This window comes from Pleurodeles waltl, chromosome 7 (genome assembly GCF_031143425.1).
Source record: "Pleurodeles waltl isolate 20211129_DDA chromosome 7, aPleWal1.hap1.20221129, whole genome shotgun sequence".
NCBI lineage: Eukaryota > Metazoa > Chordata > Amphibia > Caudata > Salamandridae > Pleurodeles > Pleurodeles waltl.
Window position 1 is genome coordinate 45391951 of NC_090446.1, and position 16946 is coordinate 45408896.

Below are 16946 nucleotides of genomic sequence, written 5' to 3' on the forward strand. Positions count from 1 at the left end.
ACATTACATGGAGGTTCATTCTACCTGTGTTTGGACCAGGCACATAGTACTTCCCCCTCCACCATCAGCTGGTATGCATCTTCTCAAGTTGTGGCACGGATCCCTTCATGCTCTTCACCTACCCAATCCCACGCTACTACCTGTGTCCATACACCCGTCACACTTCCTTCCGATGCCCTCAATGTCCATAGTGAACTAAAGGATACTGCTGGGCTGGACAGTGGCGGAGTGCACTTGCACTCTTTCAAATCTTAGCATCATTAAGTGTGCCGGGAGCTGGTGACTCCATCGACCACTATTGGTCCGATTGCAGAGTATCACATGATGCTTGGACTGCTGTCCTAAGTTCATCCGCTGATCAGTCGGAATTGCAATACCCACAACATTGTACTTTTGCCATCCTCCCAATCCTGATGATTACCTTTGAATTGTTCACAAAAGGTTGAAATGCCATTGACACATAAGCAATCAGCATGTATATAGTTGCTGTATTAACTGTCATTGTGTGAGGCTTAAATCCTTTTGCTGCTTACCCATCCTGTGACTTCTGGCTTGATTGTCTCTCTAAATGCACTCTGTTTGCTTTTTTGTTACTTCTTTCGCCGTGGGATCATTTATAAACACAACACTTTTATTAATGTACGGATAGCTGCTATTAGTGTAACAGGTTAACCTTGTGTCTAGAACTCCAGGAAACTAAAGTCCTTGTCTCTTTTTGTTGGGCAAAGTAATGTCATTGTCCCTCAACGAGCTCAGATTGTGTGAATCTTGACGTGTCTTCCTCAGCATTCATTCCCAGCACCACCTTGTTCCGCCTTCTTCTTCGGCGAAGCTCAGCAGATCTTCCCCTTACGTACACAAAGTTGGTAAGCACCATTAAAACCATATTGGAGATATGGAAATGTGTCTTAACGTACAAAAAAGGTCCAGTCGTTGACCTACGATGGACAGATGTCCAAACTGGAAAAAATTGGTCTGTGTAGATTGTCTTCACATCTTCCTTAAGGTAAATATGCAGTAAAAGTCTAGACTAGCCTTTTGGTGGTATAGCTGTAAATGGTGAAATCCAAGGAAATTGTTTGTATGCATAATAAATTATTGTCTAACCATTTCCTCTGAGATACCAACAATTTTCTATTTTTTATGATGACAGGTCATCAGATTGTCAATCCCAATGTTTTTCTCCGAATTAGTAAAAGCAAAAAGGCTTGTTTCCGTGATCCAGAGAAAAGCATCAATCTTAAAGATCCTAGCATGCGTAAGTAGACCTGTTCCAATGTTTTGTTTATTCCCAGAATATGCAATTCGTCATTTTACCACCTCATGATCTGTAAAACTGTTAACATTGCAACACCAATAATTAGCTCTGATTTGTTCAGTTCATCATTGGTTTTGTAAATCATGCAAAAACTGCCTTTCTCTGATGGATGCATTGTCCCTGAGATTTCTCAGCTTATGCACTCGCAGGCTTCAGACTGGTCCGGAAAACATTTTCACCAGCACCGCCTCTCCACTACTGCCAGGTGACACCAGGAGACTCCATCCATGGCTCTGTTTCTGATGTCACCAGAGTACATCAGGTGCCAACTTCTGCGCTGACATAAGTTCTTATTTTTGTCGCACCTCATTGAATTGGTATCAGTGTATCACTAACACTATCTAGCCATGTATCACTAACAAATTCCTCAGGTATCTCTGCAAAGAGCCCAAGTCTTGCAGATAATGCCATAAGACAATTTCCCTTTTGGGTCTCCATGTTGTCTGTATGTGGCGCCTTGGCTCAGGAAACTATGCTGCAACGTACGGGTCCAGTGCCTTCATGCGCCCAAAGGTTATCACCAAGTTATATTTGTCTAAGGCCCTGCAGGAAGACCCGCAATCAGACTTTCTCTCCTAAAGTCACCTCCCAGGGAACATTCTCCTAAGAGTTCTTCCCACAAAAAAACACATAAAAAGCTTCATACAAAGGACACGTCTTCTTCTTCCTTGAGGAAGCAGCCCTGGCCTTGGACCATTCAGATTCTGCCCCTCTCTTCCCGGAGCATGTCAGAGTGGTAAAAGGTGATACCGGAGTGTCCCCGTCTTTTATGTAACCCCCTGAAGGTCAGTTGTGCAACCCTCTGGGCTACTCCTCAAAAGGGGGGGGCTCCCTTCCTGTGGGCTTGGCACGTCTGGCGGCTCTGACCCAAGCATCATTGTCAGAACCCCTTTCATCACAGTGCAAGTAGGAGCTACTGTCGACCGTGGGTGTTGAGGCCTTTCACTTCTGATCTCCTGAGCCCGACCAACTATGTGTCCTGAGCAACTGGGCCAGGTCCCATTTCAGCACTTGACTCTCAGTGGCAGCACGGGTCGAGCAGTTCAAGGTTTCTCATGGGGAGGTAGATACATGGGGGTGATCACAGGTTCACAACACAAAGTACAATCAATAGCAGCAATAAATGATTATCTGGTCAAATAGCCTGTTATGATACAAGTAGTATTTATCTACAAACATAGAGTGAAATACGTCATACATAAACAATAGGCGCAGTCCCTTGAGGTCAGGGCTCTAGTGTTCGACTTCCCTCTCACTTGTGGTAGTGGTTATTCCCCATTCACAATAGGGGACATTCAGGTTTGGCAGCACCAGCAGTCTGAGTTTCAGGAGTTCCACTCTGACTCTGATAAAAGTCGAAAGTGTTCCAGTGCCCGAAGCCCTATGTAGCAGAACAAGTTCTCACTGGGCCTTCTGGCCCTGAGATCAGTTTTACTCGCTCCTGCAAGGTTGGTGCGACTGGAGTCTCTGCGAGAAGTGGTAGCAGTTGCTGTTGGTGGCTACCACTCACGGCTCTGCAGTGGCAGCTGGTGGGCATCCATGGCAATTCCTCGGGTGAGACTGTAAGTTCCTCTGATCCTTCCCACGAGTGGGGGGGCAGGTTGCTTCGGTTCTGATCCTCAGTCGGGGCTCAGGTCCAAACGGGTCACTACTGCGGCATCTCATGGTGGCAGCTTAAACTAGGCAACTGTCCTTGTCCTTTTTGGTGTCCACACAAGGCATACAAGATCACCGACCTTACTCTGCACACGGGCTACCCCCTGATTGGCACAACAGTTCTCTTCACACTACCCCACCTGGCATACAGGGTCATTGACTTTCCTAATCATATGGGCTACCGCCCAATCAGCACAGCAGTACTCTTCACAGTGGCCCCCTCTGGCACATGGGATCACTGACTTGAACCTGCACAGGTGCAGCCGGTGTCTCCTCACCCTCGCTACAGGGATCCACTCGCCAGGATTCCCCGCTAGACCTTGCTCCCTCAAACGCACTCCTCCTCTTCTTCACAGGGCAGACTGATCTTGGCAGATAGGGAAGCACTGGAGCTCCGGACTCCACGGGCTTGTAGTCTTGGATGTCGCTGAGTGATGTTCCATCGCCCAGCTGGGAGACTCCACAGACCGAAGTCTTGCAGAGCTTCTCCTCCTTCTCCTCGTTTGCTTGGCAGTTGACAATTTTGGGGTCCTCTAGCTCCCCTTTTTATTGTGCATTTCCAGACACTAAGGGGGTCATTCCAACCCTGGCGGTCGGTGTTAAAGCGGCGGCCAACCCGCCAACAGGCAGGCGGTCAAAGAAATGGAATTCTGACCCTGGCGGGAACCGCCAACACAGCCCGCCACTTTAACACTCCGACCGCCACGGCGGGACAAACAAACAGCGCAGCGGTCACCGCCAACAGGCAGGCGGCAGACAATGTACCGCCCACCCTATCACAACCCACCAATCCGCCACCTTTTCCGGGGCGGGAGCCCCGCCGATAAAAACACGGCGGAAACAGACTACGAACGGGAAAACGCTCACCTCTATACACTCCACGAGGAATCTGGACAGCATGGAACCCGAATTAAACATCCTACCAGCTATTGTCTACCTGCTCCTCTACCAGGAGCACGAACGCCGGCGCAGACGACAACGGTGAGTACTGCACCTACGACACAGGGGAGGGGGGAGGAGAAAAGGTTACGGGCACACACATACGCGATACACCCACCCCCACCCCCCCCCCCAAATACACACACAACTATGCAGAGTAACAAGTTACAGTGACCCCCCCCCCCCAAACCCCACGGAATAATGCAAAGACAAAAGAAAATGATCATAAAAATTGAAGTATATTATAGCAAATTTTATCTTATGTGCATTATGAAATATATAAATTAAATAAATCACATCATTTACAATATATACATCGGGCAAAAGTCCGGCACATTTTGTCAACCTGCCATTGTTCGTGGGCCAATGTGCATAGACACATGGGCAAAGCCCACACACGAGACCAGATTCCATTGGAGAGAACACTGCTGGGGCATCAGATAAAAAATCTACAGGCACCTCAGGGGGAAGGGAAAGGGGGCACCTCAGCCACATGAGTCCACGACGCCAGATCCACGAGGGGCCTCCATGCCCACTGTACCATCCTGGGGAGTGCAAAGCCACAGTCTCTCAAGTCTCTACAGTGGGTGGGTCGCCCACTGGACCATCCTGGGGAGTGCAAAGCCACAGTCTCTCAAGTCTCTACAGTGGGTGGCTTGCCCACTGTTACATCCTGGGGAGTGCAAAGCCACAGTCTCACAAGTCTCTCCAGTGGGTTGTTTGCCCACTGTTACATCCTGGGAAGTGCAAAGCCACAGTCCATCAGGTGGATAACAGACTCCACTGGTCATGGAGGAGGCATGGTGGCCAGAGTGCTTCGTGAAGCCCTGCCCGACACAGATCCGGCCCTGCCAATGGGCCAGCGGTGCTAGAGAGGAAGGGCCCAGCAGAGCAGTTCAGAGACGGCGGTGCCCAGCGGAGCGGTGCTTGAGACGGCGGTGCCCAGCGGAGCGGTGCTTGACAGGAAGGGCCCAGCAGAGCAGTTCAGAGACGGCGGTGCCCAGCGGAGCGGTGCTTGAGACGGCGGTGCCCAGCGGAGCGGTGCTTGAGAGGAAGGGCCCAGCAGAGCAGTTCAGAGACGGCGGTGCCCAGCGGAGCGGTGCTTGAGACGGCGGTGCCCAGCGGAGCGGTGCTTGACAGGAAGGGCCCAGCGGAGCGGTGCTTGACAGGAAGGGCCCAGCAGAGCAGTTCAGAGACGGCGGTGCCCAGCGGAGCGGTGCTTGAGACGGCGGTGCCCAGCGGAGCGGTGCTTGACAGGAAGGGCCCAGCAGAGCAGTTCAGAGACGGCAGTGCCCAGCGGAGCGGTGCTTGAGATGAAGGGCCCAGCGAAGCGGTGCTTGAGAGGAAGGGCCCAGCGGAGCGGTGCTTGAGATGAAGGGCCCAGTGGAGCGGTGCTTGAGATGAAGGGCCCAGCGGAGCGGTGCTTGAGATGAAGGGCCCAGTGCAGCGGTGCTTGAGAGGAAGGGCCCAGCGGAGCGGTGCTTGAGAGGAAGGGCCCAGCGGAGCGGTGCTTGAGATGAAGGGCCCAGCGAAGCGGTGCTTGAGAGGAAGGGCCCAGCGGAGCGGTGCTTGACAGGAAGGGCCCAGCAGAGCAGTTCAGAGACGGCGGTGCCCAGCGGAGCGGTGCTTGAGATGAAGGGCCCAGCGAAGCGGTGCTTGAGAGGAAGGGCCCAGCGGAGCGGTGCTTGACAGGAAGGGCCCAGCAGAGCAGTTCAGAGACGGCGGTGCCCAGCGGAGCGGTGCTTGAGATGAAGGGCCCAGCGAAGCGGTGCTTGAGAGGAAGGGCCCAGCGGAGCGGTGCTTGAGATGAAGGGCCCAGCGGAGCGGTGCTTGAGATGAAGGGCCCAGCGGAGCGGTGCTTGAGATGAAGGGCCCAGTGCAGCGGTGCTTGAGATGAAGGGCCCAGTGGAGCGGTGCTTGAGAGGAAGGGCCCAGCGGAGCGGTGCTTGAGATGAAGGGCCCAGCGGAGCGGTGCTGGACAGGAAGGGCCCAGCAGAGCAGTTCAGAGACGGCGGTGCCCAGCAGAGCGGTGCTTGAGATGAAGGGCCCAGTGCAGCGGTGCTTGTCTTGGCTGGGCCCAGTGCAGCGGTGCTTGTCTTGGCGGGGCCCAGTGCAGCGGTGCTTGTCTTGGCGGGGCCCTGTTCAGCGGTGCTTCTCACGGCGGGGCCCTGTTCAGCGGTGCTTCTCACGGCGGGGCCCTGTTCAGCGGTGCTTGTCTTGGCGGGGCCCTGTTCAGCGGTGCTTCTCACGGCGGGCCCTGTTCAGCGGTGCTTCTCACGGCGGGGCCCTGTTCAGCGGTGCTTGTTTTGGCGGGGCCCAGTTCAGCGGTGCTTCTCACGGCGGGGCCCTGTTCAGCGGTGCTTGTCTTGGCGGGGCCCTGTTCAGCGGTGCTTCTCACGGCGGGCCCTGTTCAGCGGTGCTTCTCACGGCGGGGCCCTGTTCAGCGGTGCTTCTCACGGCGGGGCCCTGTTCAGCGGTGCTTGTCTTGGCGGGGCCCTGTTCAGCGGTGCTTCTCACGGCGGGCCCTGTTCAGCAGTGCTTCTCACGTCGGGGCCCTGTTCAGCGATGCTTGTCTTGGCGGGGCCCTGTTGGAGCTTCTCAAGGCGGGGCCCTGTTCAGCGGTGCTTGTCTTGGCGGGGCCCTGTTCAGCGGTGCTTCTCACGGCGGGGCCCTGTTCAGTGGTGCTTGTCTTGGCGGGGCCCTGTTCAGCGGTGCTTCTCACGGCGGGCCCTGTTCAGCGGTGCTTCTCACGGCGGGGCCCTGTTCAGCGGTGCTTCTCACGGCGGGGCCCTGTTCAGCGGTGCTTGTCTAGGCGGGGCCCTGTTCAGCGGTGCTTCTCACGGCGGGCCCTGTTCAGCGGTGCTTCTCACGGCGTGGCCCTGTTCAGCGGTGCTTGTCTTGTGTTCCTAGGGAACCAGACCTGGCCAATATTTCCCGCTCAGTCGCCATCCGACCTCTCGCTTGCGGGGCCCTCCTGTGCTGGAGTCCTGGGCCCGTGGGTGTCCTCCATCACACCCGGAATGGGGCTGGTGGGACCCTCCTGGGCAGCTCGCCTGCTGCCGGACTTGTCCGCCCTGCTGCCCTTGCCCTCCTTCGCAGAATCTCTGGGGCCCTTGCCTCCCTTTGTGGATGTGCCAGGTGACGGGGCAAGGCTAGTGTCCTTGGGGGCAGCCGTCTCAGGCCTGTCGCGCCGGGGCTTCACTTTTTTTGTCCTCTTCCCAGGGGGTGGGCTGGCTGTCCCTTTGCTGCTGGCCGATGTTCCTGCCCTAGGAGCTGGTGGACTCCAATAGCCCTGAACTATGGTCCTAGTAGATGCAGGGCTGGTGGTGGCTGAGGTGCTCTTTGGACTCCTACGAGATGGAGGGGGTGGGTCAGTTGTTGGAAAGAGGTCAAGGTTGGAAAGGAAAAGCAATTTTGAAAGAGAGGGACGGGTAGGTGTACTGGGTATGGGAGTGGAGGAAGAGGATGTGGTTGTAGGAGAGTCAAGTGTGCTGTCTATGGGTGCAGGTGCTTGTGACGGAGGCTGTCGTGAGGTGGATGGCTGTTGGGTGGGTGGCTGCCTGCGTTTGTGTGGATTGGAAGAGGGGGTGACAGACACACTGGGAGAGGACACAGGGGATGTGTAAATGGCAGTGGGGGTGGTGACTGCACGTGTGCGGACTGTTCTGGAGGGTGTGCTGGTGATGGACGTACTGGCTGATGGTGGTGTGCATGCAGGTGTGAGTGGAGACGTCACAGGGAGGGAGGAGGGGGACACAGAGGAGGCAGTGGCTGTTGGCATGTCTGCATGTGGCTGTTGCTTGGGTGAATGCTTGTTGGATGTGTGGTGCTTATGTCTGGATGAGCTGCCCTTGGGTGTTGAGGTGTGTGCAGGCTGGTCTGTAGGTGTGGATGGGATAGGCAGAGGAACAGGGGAGTGGGACTGGGTGGAGGGAGTTGAAGGAGGGAGGCTGGAGACAGGGACAATGGCTGCCGTCAGTGCTGAGGCCAGAGCGTTGAACGATCGCTGATGGGCAGCCTGACCCGAATGAATGCCCTCCAGGAATGCATTGCTCCGATGCACCTCCATTTCTACACCCTGGATGGCATTCAAAAGGGTAGACTGCCCAACAATGATGGTCCTGAGGAGGTCAATGACCTCCTCACTGAGGGCAGCAGGGGTAACTGGGTCAGGGCCTGAGGTGCCTGGGGCGAAGGAGATGGCCGTCTTCCTGGCCGAGCGGGCACGGGGCGAACGCTGAGGGGCTGCTGGGAGGGCGGAGCTGGTGCGCTGGGTGGCGGCTGTACCTGTTGTAGCGGTGGGCACGGATGTTGCCGCCACCCCAAGGGAGCTCCCTTCCGAGGACGTGTCTGTGTCGCTGACGTCTCCACGGGTCCCCGTTGTGGAGCTCCCCTCGCCCTCCGTCTCACTGGTGTACTCGGAGTCGGTTGCATGGCCCTCCGGGGCCATGTGAGATGCAGCTCCCTCGTGCGCCGATGCCGCTTCTCCTCCGCCTGATGATGCTAATGCACACATGAACAGGAAGACCAAAAAAAAGGGGGGGGAGAAGAAAGAAAGACATGTTGAGTGCATGCATTGGCGACACCGTTGGCGGAGAGGACAGACACAGTAGCCCACTGCACTACGCCGCGCATTTGGGGTACACTACTCAATCAGTGGGACATGGCCTACAAGCCTATGGACGACAACTGCACACATAGATGACACAGGGCCATGAACAGCTGTACTAGGCACCCTACAGAGGTGGGGGGCGGGGGCACAGGGCCATGCCTCACGGAGGGACCTAGCCTACAGAAATCGCCCTGGCCTAGGGATACCCACAGCCCTCCTCCCCCACCAAGGCACCTCCACTGTGCGCAAAGATAGCAGAATGTGCTGCTACTCACCCCCTTGTGTCTGCTGTGATGTCCTCATGCGCCCATCCAAATCGGGGTAGGCCACCGCCAGGATCCGGGACATCAGGGGGGTCAAGGTACGACTGGCACCCCTCCTACGTTGGGAGGCCATCCCCAGCAGAGCCTCGGCGGTCTTTCTGCTCCCGCGGCGGATGTCCTCCCACCTCTTGCGGCAGTGGGTGCCCCGTCTGTTGTGGACCTCCAGGGCCTGGACGTCCTTGGCGATGGCACGCCAAATCTCGATCTTCTGATGGGCGCTGACCTATGTGACATGTACAGGGTGGGAAGAGAAACATCATCACTTTTCTGCATGGTCGATGTGAGTGGCCCCCCCTCCCCAACCTTGCCATGTGGCACATGCTCTCATCTGTCGCGCGATGCATTCCTCATTCGCTCCCCTCCCCACCATCGTTCATTCACCCCACTCAACCCAGCCATTGCCCACTAAGCATGGTCCCAGTGTACTTACCTGTTGGTCTGGAGGACCGTAGAGTAGCGCATACTGGGGGAGGACCCCATCCACTAGTTTCTCCAACTCTTCTGAAGTGAAGGCAGGGGCCCTTTCCCCAGTCGCAGCAGCCATTGTCTCTTCCAGACCGAGGTCACAGCAGCACTTGCAGTATAGGTCCTCTCCTGTGGATGATCAGGTCTCGAGTGATTAAGCAGATAGAAAATGGCGGCACGGCCGCGGCGGTGCGTACCGCGGCGGTGTACCGTGACCGCCGGCGCACATCCTCATTGGCTCCTGAAACCCATAGGGTTCAATGTTAACCAATGCGGCTTTGCACCGCGGTCTTCGACCGCCTACCGCCACGGTGTGCCACGCCAGCACAATGACCTCACATCACATTGTCACACTTCACAGGTCAGGCAGCCGCCATTTCAAAGGCCCACATGGCTTAATGTCAACTGCGTCACACAGGCCTAGGCCTTGCATTGCCACTCATACAAGCCATTCAATGCATAGAGAATCGTGTACAGTGAAAGCTGTGTGAACGTACCTGTGGGTTGATTGACTCTGTGCTCCATGTTGTCCTTCCTAGGCACCGTCCACAGGGACTTGTGAGGAGATGGAGGGCTGTTCCCGTGTACAGACCGCTGGTGGACCTGTAGACAATGGAAGAACTACATGTCATACTGACCTACAGACTTGACAGAGCCACTATACAGGAACTGTGTACCCAGCTGGAGCCAGACCTGATGTCACCCATCCGCCAACCCACAGGGATCCCCCCTCTAGTGCAGGTTCTGTCAGTACTCAATTTTTTGCAAGTGGATCATTCCAAACAACAGTGGCCATTTCATCTGGGATGTCTCAGCCTATGTTTTCAAAGGTGTTGTCCAGAGTGTTGTCTGCCCTGATGAAATACATGCGGAGCTACATTGTTTTCCCTGAGGTGGAGGATTTGGCTACAGTGAAGGGTGATTTCTATACCCTGGGACATATTCCCAACGTCATTGGTGCCATTGATGGGACCCATGTGGCTTTGGTACTCCCCAGAGGAAGTGAACAGGTGTACAGGAACAGAAAAAGTTATCATTCGATGAATGTCCAGGTGGTCTGTTTGGCAGACCAGTACATCTCCCATGTCAATGCAAAGTACCCGGGTTCAGTGCATGACGCGTACATCATGCGAAATAGCAGCATCCCTTACGTGATGGAACTACTTCAGAGACACCGTGTGTGGCTAATAGGTGACTCTGGTTACCCCAACCTGTCGTGGCTACTGACCCCAGTGAGGAATCCCAGGACCAGGGCAGAGGAACGGTACAATGAGGCCCATTGGCGTACTAGGAAGGTGATTGAGCGGACCTTCGGCCTCCTGAAGGCCAGGTTTAGGTGCCTGCATATGACAGGTGGATCCCTAATGTACTCACCAAAGAAGGTGTGTCATATCATCGTGGCCTGCTGTATGCTTCACAACCTGGCTTTGCGACGCCAGGTGCCTTTCCTGCAGGAGGATGGTCCAGATGGTGGTGTTGTGGCAGCGGTGGAACCTGTGGAGAGTGAAGAGGAGGAAGACGACGGGGACGACACAGACAACAGGGACAGAGTGATACTACAGTATTTTCAATAACACACAGGTAAGATTCAACACCGGCATTTTACAATTACTTACAGTCTCCTGCCTCTCTACTGTCTGGCCTATTCCCCCAATGTATGTTAACTGAGTTGTGACTTTCCCTTCCAATTGCAGCGTTGTGGCCCCCACTGCGTGACCTCTGCTTTGTTTCCCCATGGACTACAGCTGTGTGACATTGGTATGTTTTCATCACTGTGTAACTGGACATTTTGGCGGCATTATGTTCAATACATTTGTTCACAATACAGGCAGACTCCAGATTGTTTTTGTGCAATAAGTGTTTTTATTTAAAATCTGAATTTAGGGACATGGTGGGAAATCGGTGATGGGTGATGGTGGAGGAATGTCCATGGCAGAGTCCAGCTTTTCAGTCTCACAGGTCCATTGTCCATATGCCTGTGGAAGGTGGAGCAGGGGCAGTTCAAGGTTGGACAGGGTGACAATGTGGGACAGTGGGATGACATCAGGGGGTATCCTTTGCTGGCGGGGGTCTTGACATCCTACTCTGTCTTCTTACGAGATCTCAGGCCCCGCTTGCGGGGTGGTTCTTCTTCTGCAGGAGGTGGGGTTCTGGTGGCCTGTTGTTGTGTGGGGGCCTCCTGTCCACTAGCGCCGGCGGAGGTGGTTGCCTGTTCTTGGTCCATGCTAGTGACAGGGGCCCTTTGTGGTGCCACATGGTCCCGCAATGTGGTGACAATCAGGTTGAGTGCCCCTACGATGGTGCCCATTGCGGAACTGATGGTTCTAAGTTCTTCCCTGAACCCCATGTACTGTTGCTCCTGCATGACCTGGATCTCCTGGAACCTGGCCAGTACCGTCGACATCGTCTCCTGGGAGTGGTGGTATGCTCCCATGATGGAGGTGAGGGCCTCGTGGAGAGTGGGTTCCCTGGGCCTGTCCCCCTCCTGTCGCACAGCAGCCCTCCCAGTTCCCCTGTTTCCAGGTGCCTCCGTCCCCTGGACCGTGTGCCCACTACCACTGCCCCCAGGTCCCTGTTGTTGTTGGGGTGGTGGGTTATCCTGGGTGCCCTGTAGTGGTGGACACACCGCTGATTGACGTGTCCTGGAGACAGAGGCATGGGCCCGCTGGGTGGGAGCTGTGCTGGTGTTCCCAGAGGGGGTTGGGTCTGCTGTGGCCTGTGGCTGTGTGAGGGGAACCGACTGTCCCGAGGTCCCCGATGGTCCGGGCTGGTCATCCGGGTCCAGGGAGACAGAGCTGCTGTCATCACTGGGGGCCTCTTCTGGGGGTGGGATTGACATTTCTGGACCCTCCTGGGCGGTGTGGTGGCGTTCGGGTCCTGCAGGGCTGTAGAGGTATGGTTATTGCTTCAGTATGTTCCATATCGGTCAATGGGTGGGTGCCCGTGTACCCCAGGGCTGGCATTCCTGTGTGGGGGCTTTTGTGAGGGTGGCTTGTGGGGGAGATGTGTATGTGCAGTGGGCATGCTTTGGTGATGGGTGTCCATGCTTTGTGGACGCATGCAGGTCTTGGTGTTGGGATGGGTGGGTTGTGATGGTGAGCCATTTGCAGGGAGTAGGTGTGATGGGGGTGGGGGTGAGGGTGGGGGTATGTGCTGGCATGCAGGTGGGGTGGGGGTGGGAAGAAGTAGTGAAGATTTGATTTACCAGAGTCCATTCCTCCAGATACTCCTGCGAGGCCCTCAGGATGCAGGATGTGCAAGACTTGCTCCTCCCATGCTGTGAATTCTGGGGGAGTAGGTGGGGGTCCGCCGCCAGTCTTCTGCACCGCAATGTTGTGCCTTGATACCATGAAACGCACCTTCCCCGTAGGTCGTTCCAGCGCTTCCTGATGTCATCCCGATTTCGTGGATGCTGTCCCACAGCGTTGACCCTGTCGACTATCCTTTGCCATAGCTCCATCTTCCTGGCAATGGTGGTGTGCTGCACCTGTGTCCCGAAGAGCTGGGGCTCTACCCGAACTATTTCCTCCACCATGACCCGGAGTTCGGCGTCTGAGAACTGGGGGTGTCTTTGGGGTGCCATAGGGTGATGTGGATGGGGTGTGTGTTGATGAGTGTGGTGATGTGTGGTGTTTTGTGCGTGGATATTGTGTGGGTGATGGTGTGGTTTGCCTCTGTGTGATGGTGTTGTATAAGCAGTGCTGTCTCTCTGGCTTTCTGTCGAATTTTTTTTTCAAAGGGGCTTGTGGGTGATGTGGGTGTGTGTTTTATATTGTATTGGGTGTGTGTTGTTTGTATGTGTATCAGGTGTGTGTATTTCAAATTGTCCAATGTGGTTGTGTTTTGTAAGGGTGTGTGTATTTTGACCGCAGCGGTGTGTACCGCCCATGGAATACCGCGGTTGAAAGACCACCGCGTGGATTCGTGGGTCGTAATGGCAGGGGCGTATTTCTGTTGGCGTGACGGTGGAGGTTTGGTCATCGCCAGTTTTTCGCTGACCTTTGGTGTGGCTGACATTTGTGGATGTCGGGTTTTTGGCGGTTTGCCAGTTGCGGGTCAGAATAACCGTGGCGGTTTCCCGCGGCCGCGGCGGTGTTATGGCGGTCTTCTGACCGGCGGTAAGCGCCTTTTACCGCCGAGGTCAGAATGACCCCCTAAATGTGATTTAGGGCCTAAGTCTTTGAAGTTTGTGTTGGAGGTCTGCTACCTTTTGAAGTGCCCACTTCTCTGCCCTTCCTCCAAAACTCCTCACAGCAGGAACGGCTCCCAATCTGATAGCCCCACAACACAGGCCATAGGAGGGACTAGAGTTTCAGCCACCGTGATGTATCCACCGTTATTACCCCAGGCCCCCAATTCTACTATTTATAATTCTCTTATCAGTCCCATCTCCCTCCTTAGATGTGCCCAGGACCCTTTCCTCTCGCTGAATCAGGAAAGTGTACTGAAGGGCCTGCCTCTTCTTCCTCCAGTTTATGTCTCACCCAGCTCACAAGAATGCAGCAAACCACATACACCCAGCACATGCACACAATACACATGCACTGTACATCTCTACGTTCTAATTTGATGTAAGCCAAGGGTGAGTTAAGCACACAGCAACAGAACTTTACATGAGTGCCACAGGTAAAAAGGCCTGTTCACTTCTGATCACTACACAGTATGCTCCTACCACCACACTTGTGCTCTTAGCTCCTAGCAAAGGCAGTTGCCTTTTACCACTATGAGGGTAGCGCTTTGGGAATCTCTCCTGGTCCAACAAAACGGCAATCTGAGAGACAGGCCTATGTCATGGAGCACACACATGATCCATATTCGTCTTAGACAACAACAAAGCAGCACTTGGGATCCAGACATCACTGCAGCTGGGCACTCAGGGCAGGGATGCACATCTGTTACCATGTGAGAACAGCCATGTCTCCACATTCATGCTTATTCCACAATGGCCATGGCTACTTTTACGGCTCTTTCCCGAGATGTCCTGGTTGAGGACATTTCTTAGGCAGCTACGTGGTTGTCCTTTAATAATTTTGCAAAGCATAACTGCCTCATGTCTCAAGCACACAGTGAAGGATACTTTGCCCAACCTGTGTTGTAGGACTTCCTTTGTTAGCTGACATTACTAAATCCCACCATCATGGGAAGGAACTACTTTAGGATTCATTGGTGAGAAATCAATGGGAAGATATATCCATCAGAAGAAAAAAGTTATTTATCCTGTGTAATTTTTTGGGGGATTTCATAGTCTATCTGCAGATTCCTCACTGGTCTCCATTGTCCCTGATGAATTAGTGCTGCGATGAATAAGATCCCATGGTATGGAAACCTGTTATGTGCTGTGTTTGTCTCTCATCGCTCTCTCGGTTCCTCTTTACACCTTAACGGGTTTGCAGAAATTACCAGGAACCACTGTCAGTATGCAGGCTGGTGCCTATACACTCTGCTGATGTCAGCAGGAAATGTATGTCTCCGGAAGGCGCCACCTGGTGGGAAGCGAGTGTCAGTACTGCAGAAATAGATTTTGGACAAATTTGAACACTAGAAATATTATTTTTAAGTTGAGGAATCTGTGGGAAGGTTATGAAGCTACCAGAAATATCATTACTGGAGATAAATAAGTTTTCTTCAGATGGCAATCAAATCATTCGGTGAGTCAGAACACCATGAACCTACTTTTGTGTTAGATAACTCCGGTAAAGAACAATAAAACATCACATATGTTTCTCTTTGCAGCTCGGGGTTCACCCATCCAGCCCGACATTTTGTTTAGGATTAAACAAGAGGAAAAGCTTTTCTGCAGAGACTGGTATTGGGCAGAAGAGCCAGGAACTAACAATGGGCTCCTCAAAGGTGAGATGGTTGTTCCGATGAGCCTCATATTTGTTTTTTCTTGCAGTTTTAATTCATTGTAAGTAGTCCACTTTCTTGCTATACTCTCCCAAAATGCTTTAAATCACAACACTTTGTTCTAGACACAGACTCCATTGTAATGTATTCACTTGCTGCATTCATACCTCTGAAGAAGTTCAGTTTTTATCTTTTCTCCCTTTCCTCCTTTCCAGTCTATGCTGATTTAAGTTCAGATATCTCTTTGGATAAGATGTCTGATGTAGCTTTGCATGGCTTTGATAACCACAGGTTGAACGTAAACAATCCTCCTTGCAGCGGTAGCATGCATTCTTCCTTTAGGGTGGTCAAATCGCTCCCTACATACCGAAGCATTCACCTGGTAGGGCACTAATTTGTCACAGAGGTGGACAGTTTGATGTCATTCAATAAGATAACTCCAAGATCCTGGTGTTTATATAAAAAAATAATTTCGTTTTCAAAAAGTACGTTTTCTTCACAGAAGTAGTAAGAATGACTCTGAACCATCTTGAATATTCTTGTAAGCACAACCGGTTTGGTTGGTATGGGGACGATTTTTGCTGGTGAAGTGCTGAGCATTGAAGGAAATCCCCAGTGGTAGAGGCTTCTTCTCTGAGAAGGCAGGCTACGTTTGACTACATTGTGATGACAATTAGAACTGCACTTATCAGAGTCTATTCTACCCTGTATCTCAGCACCTGCATCCACTCAGTTTATGTAAATTTAAACATGCTGACTCCAAACGGGAACTATGGGAAATATTGATTAGTGGCTTGGTAATAAAAATCTTACACAATACAGCCATGCAAGGAGGATTCGGATCCAAAATTATTTAGTAGGCAGTGGAAAGATGAATCTAAGAAGTATCCGTCATTAAAGGAAAGCGATGTGACCAGAGGGTAGAAGTGGATGCAGAAAAACAAGTATCTATCTCACTTTTCTGGGTGTAAAGAAACTTTGATTGGGATAAAATGGTAGGATGTGGCAAATGAGTTTAGCTGCAGGAAGATATCTGTAAACTTAATTGTCATGGAGAACAAATAGTGCAGTAGCAAAAGAGAGCAGGTTGTTGAAGGTAATTTCTACATTTTATATTCTGTGCTTTAACCTCCCTCGCACCCCCTGGCCCTTCCCACTCCAGGACCTACTTAATGGCAGTCGCTGCATGACCACACAGCGGGTGCACATAAGGCAAGCCCGTCCACACCTGGACGGCGCCCAGTGCCAGGACCCCTGGACCCCCCACCATCCGCCGATAATTTGCAAACAAGCTCCTGGTTCTCAACACCGGATGCCAAGACTCCCGCTGCTGCACGGCCTCCCCACTCTCTGCCGAAGGAACCTTCGCCAGCCACCACTGCTGCTTCTCCTGCCTCACAGGACCACCTACCCACAAAGGACCCAAAACCACTACCTCCCAGAAGACCACCACCAACCGAGAGCTGTTACACTGCATTCTGCTCAATGCCCGCTCCCTCAGCAAACACGCCACGGAAATCTGGGACACCATCACCACTCTCACACCAGATGTCTTCTTCATCACCGAAACATGGCTCAACACTGCCTCAAACCCCGACATCGACACGGCCACCCCCAACTAATACAGGATCATACACAGAGACTGCCCCAACAAGCATGGCAGAGCCATCATCTTCAAGGAAAACATCCAATGCGCTGCCACGACGACTCAACGCCTGTCATGGAGCACCTTAATTTCCTACTACACATTAACCCCAAGACAACCATAAGGGTCACCCTAGTATAC

General features: G+C 53.3%; 1 protein-coding gene across 5 annotated transcripts in view; it reads left to right on the top strand.

The window, feature by feature from the left end:
• LOC138303597 (zinc finger protein 436-like) overlaps nucleotides 1–16946 on the top strand; it is a 73957-nt gene that overhangs the window by 22891 nt on the left and 34120 nt on the right. For all 5 annotated transcript variants that reach the window (XM_069242883.1, XM_069242878.1, XM_069242880.1 and 2 more), the window contains exons 3-4: nucleotides 1154–1258; nucleotides 15047–15163. In XM_069242883.1, the coding sequence (XP_069098984.1) occupies nucleotides 1154–1258; nucleotides 15047–15163 (222 nt within the window). The remainder of the gene's footprint in view (nucleotides 1–1153; nucleotides 1259–15046; nucleotides 15164–16946) is intronic.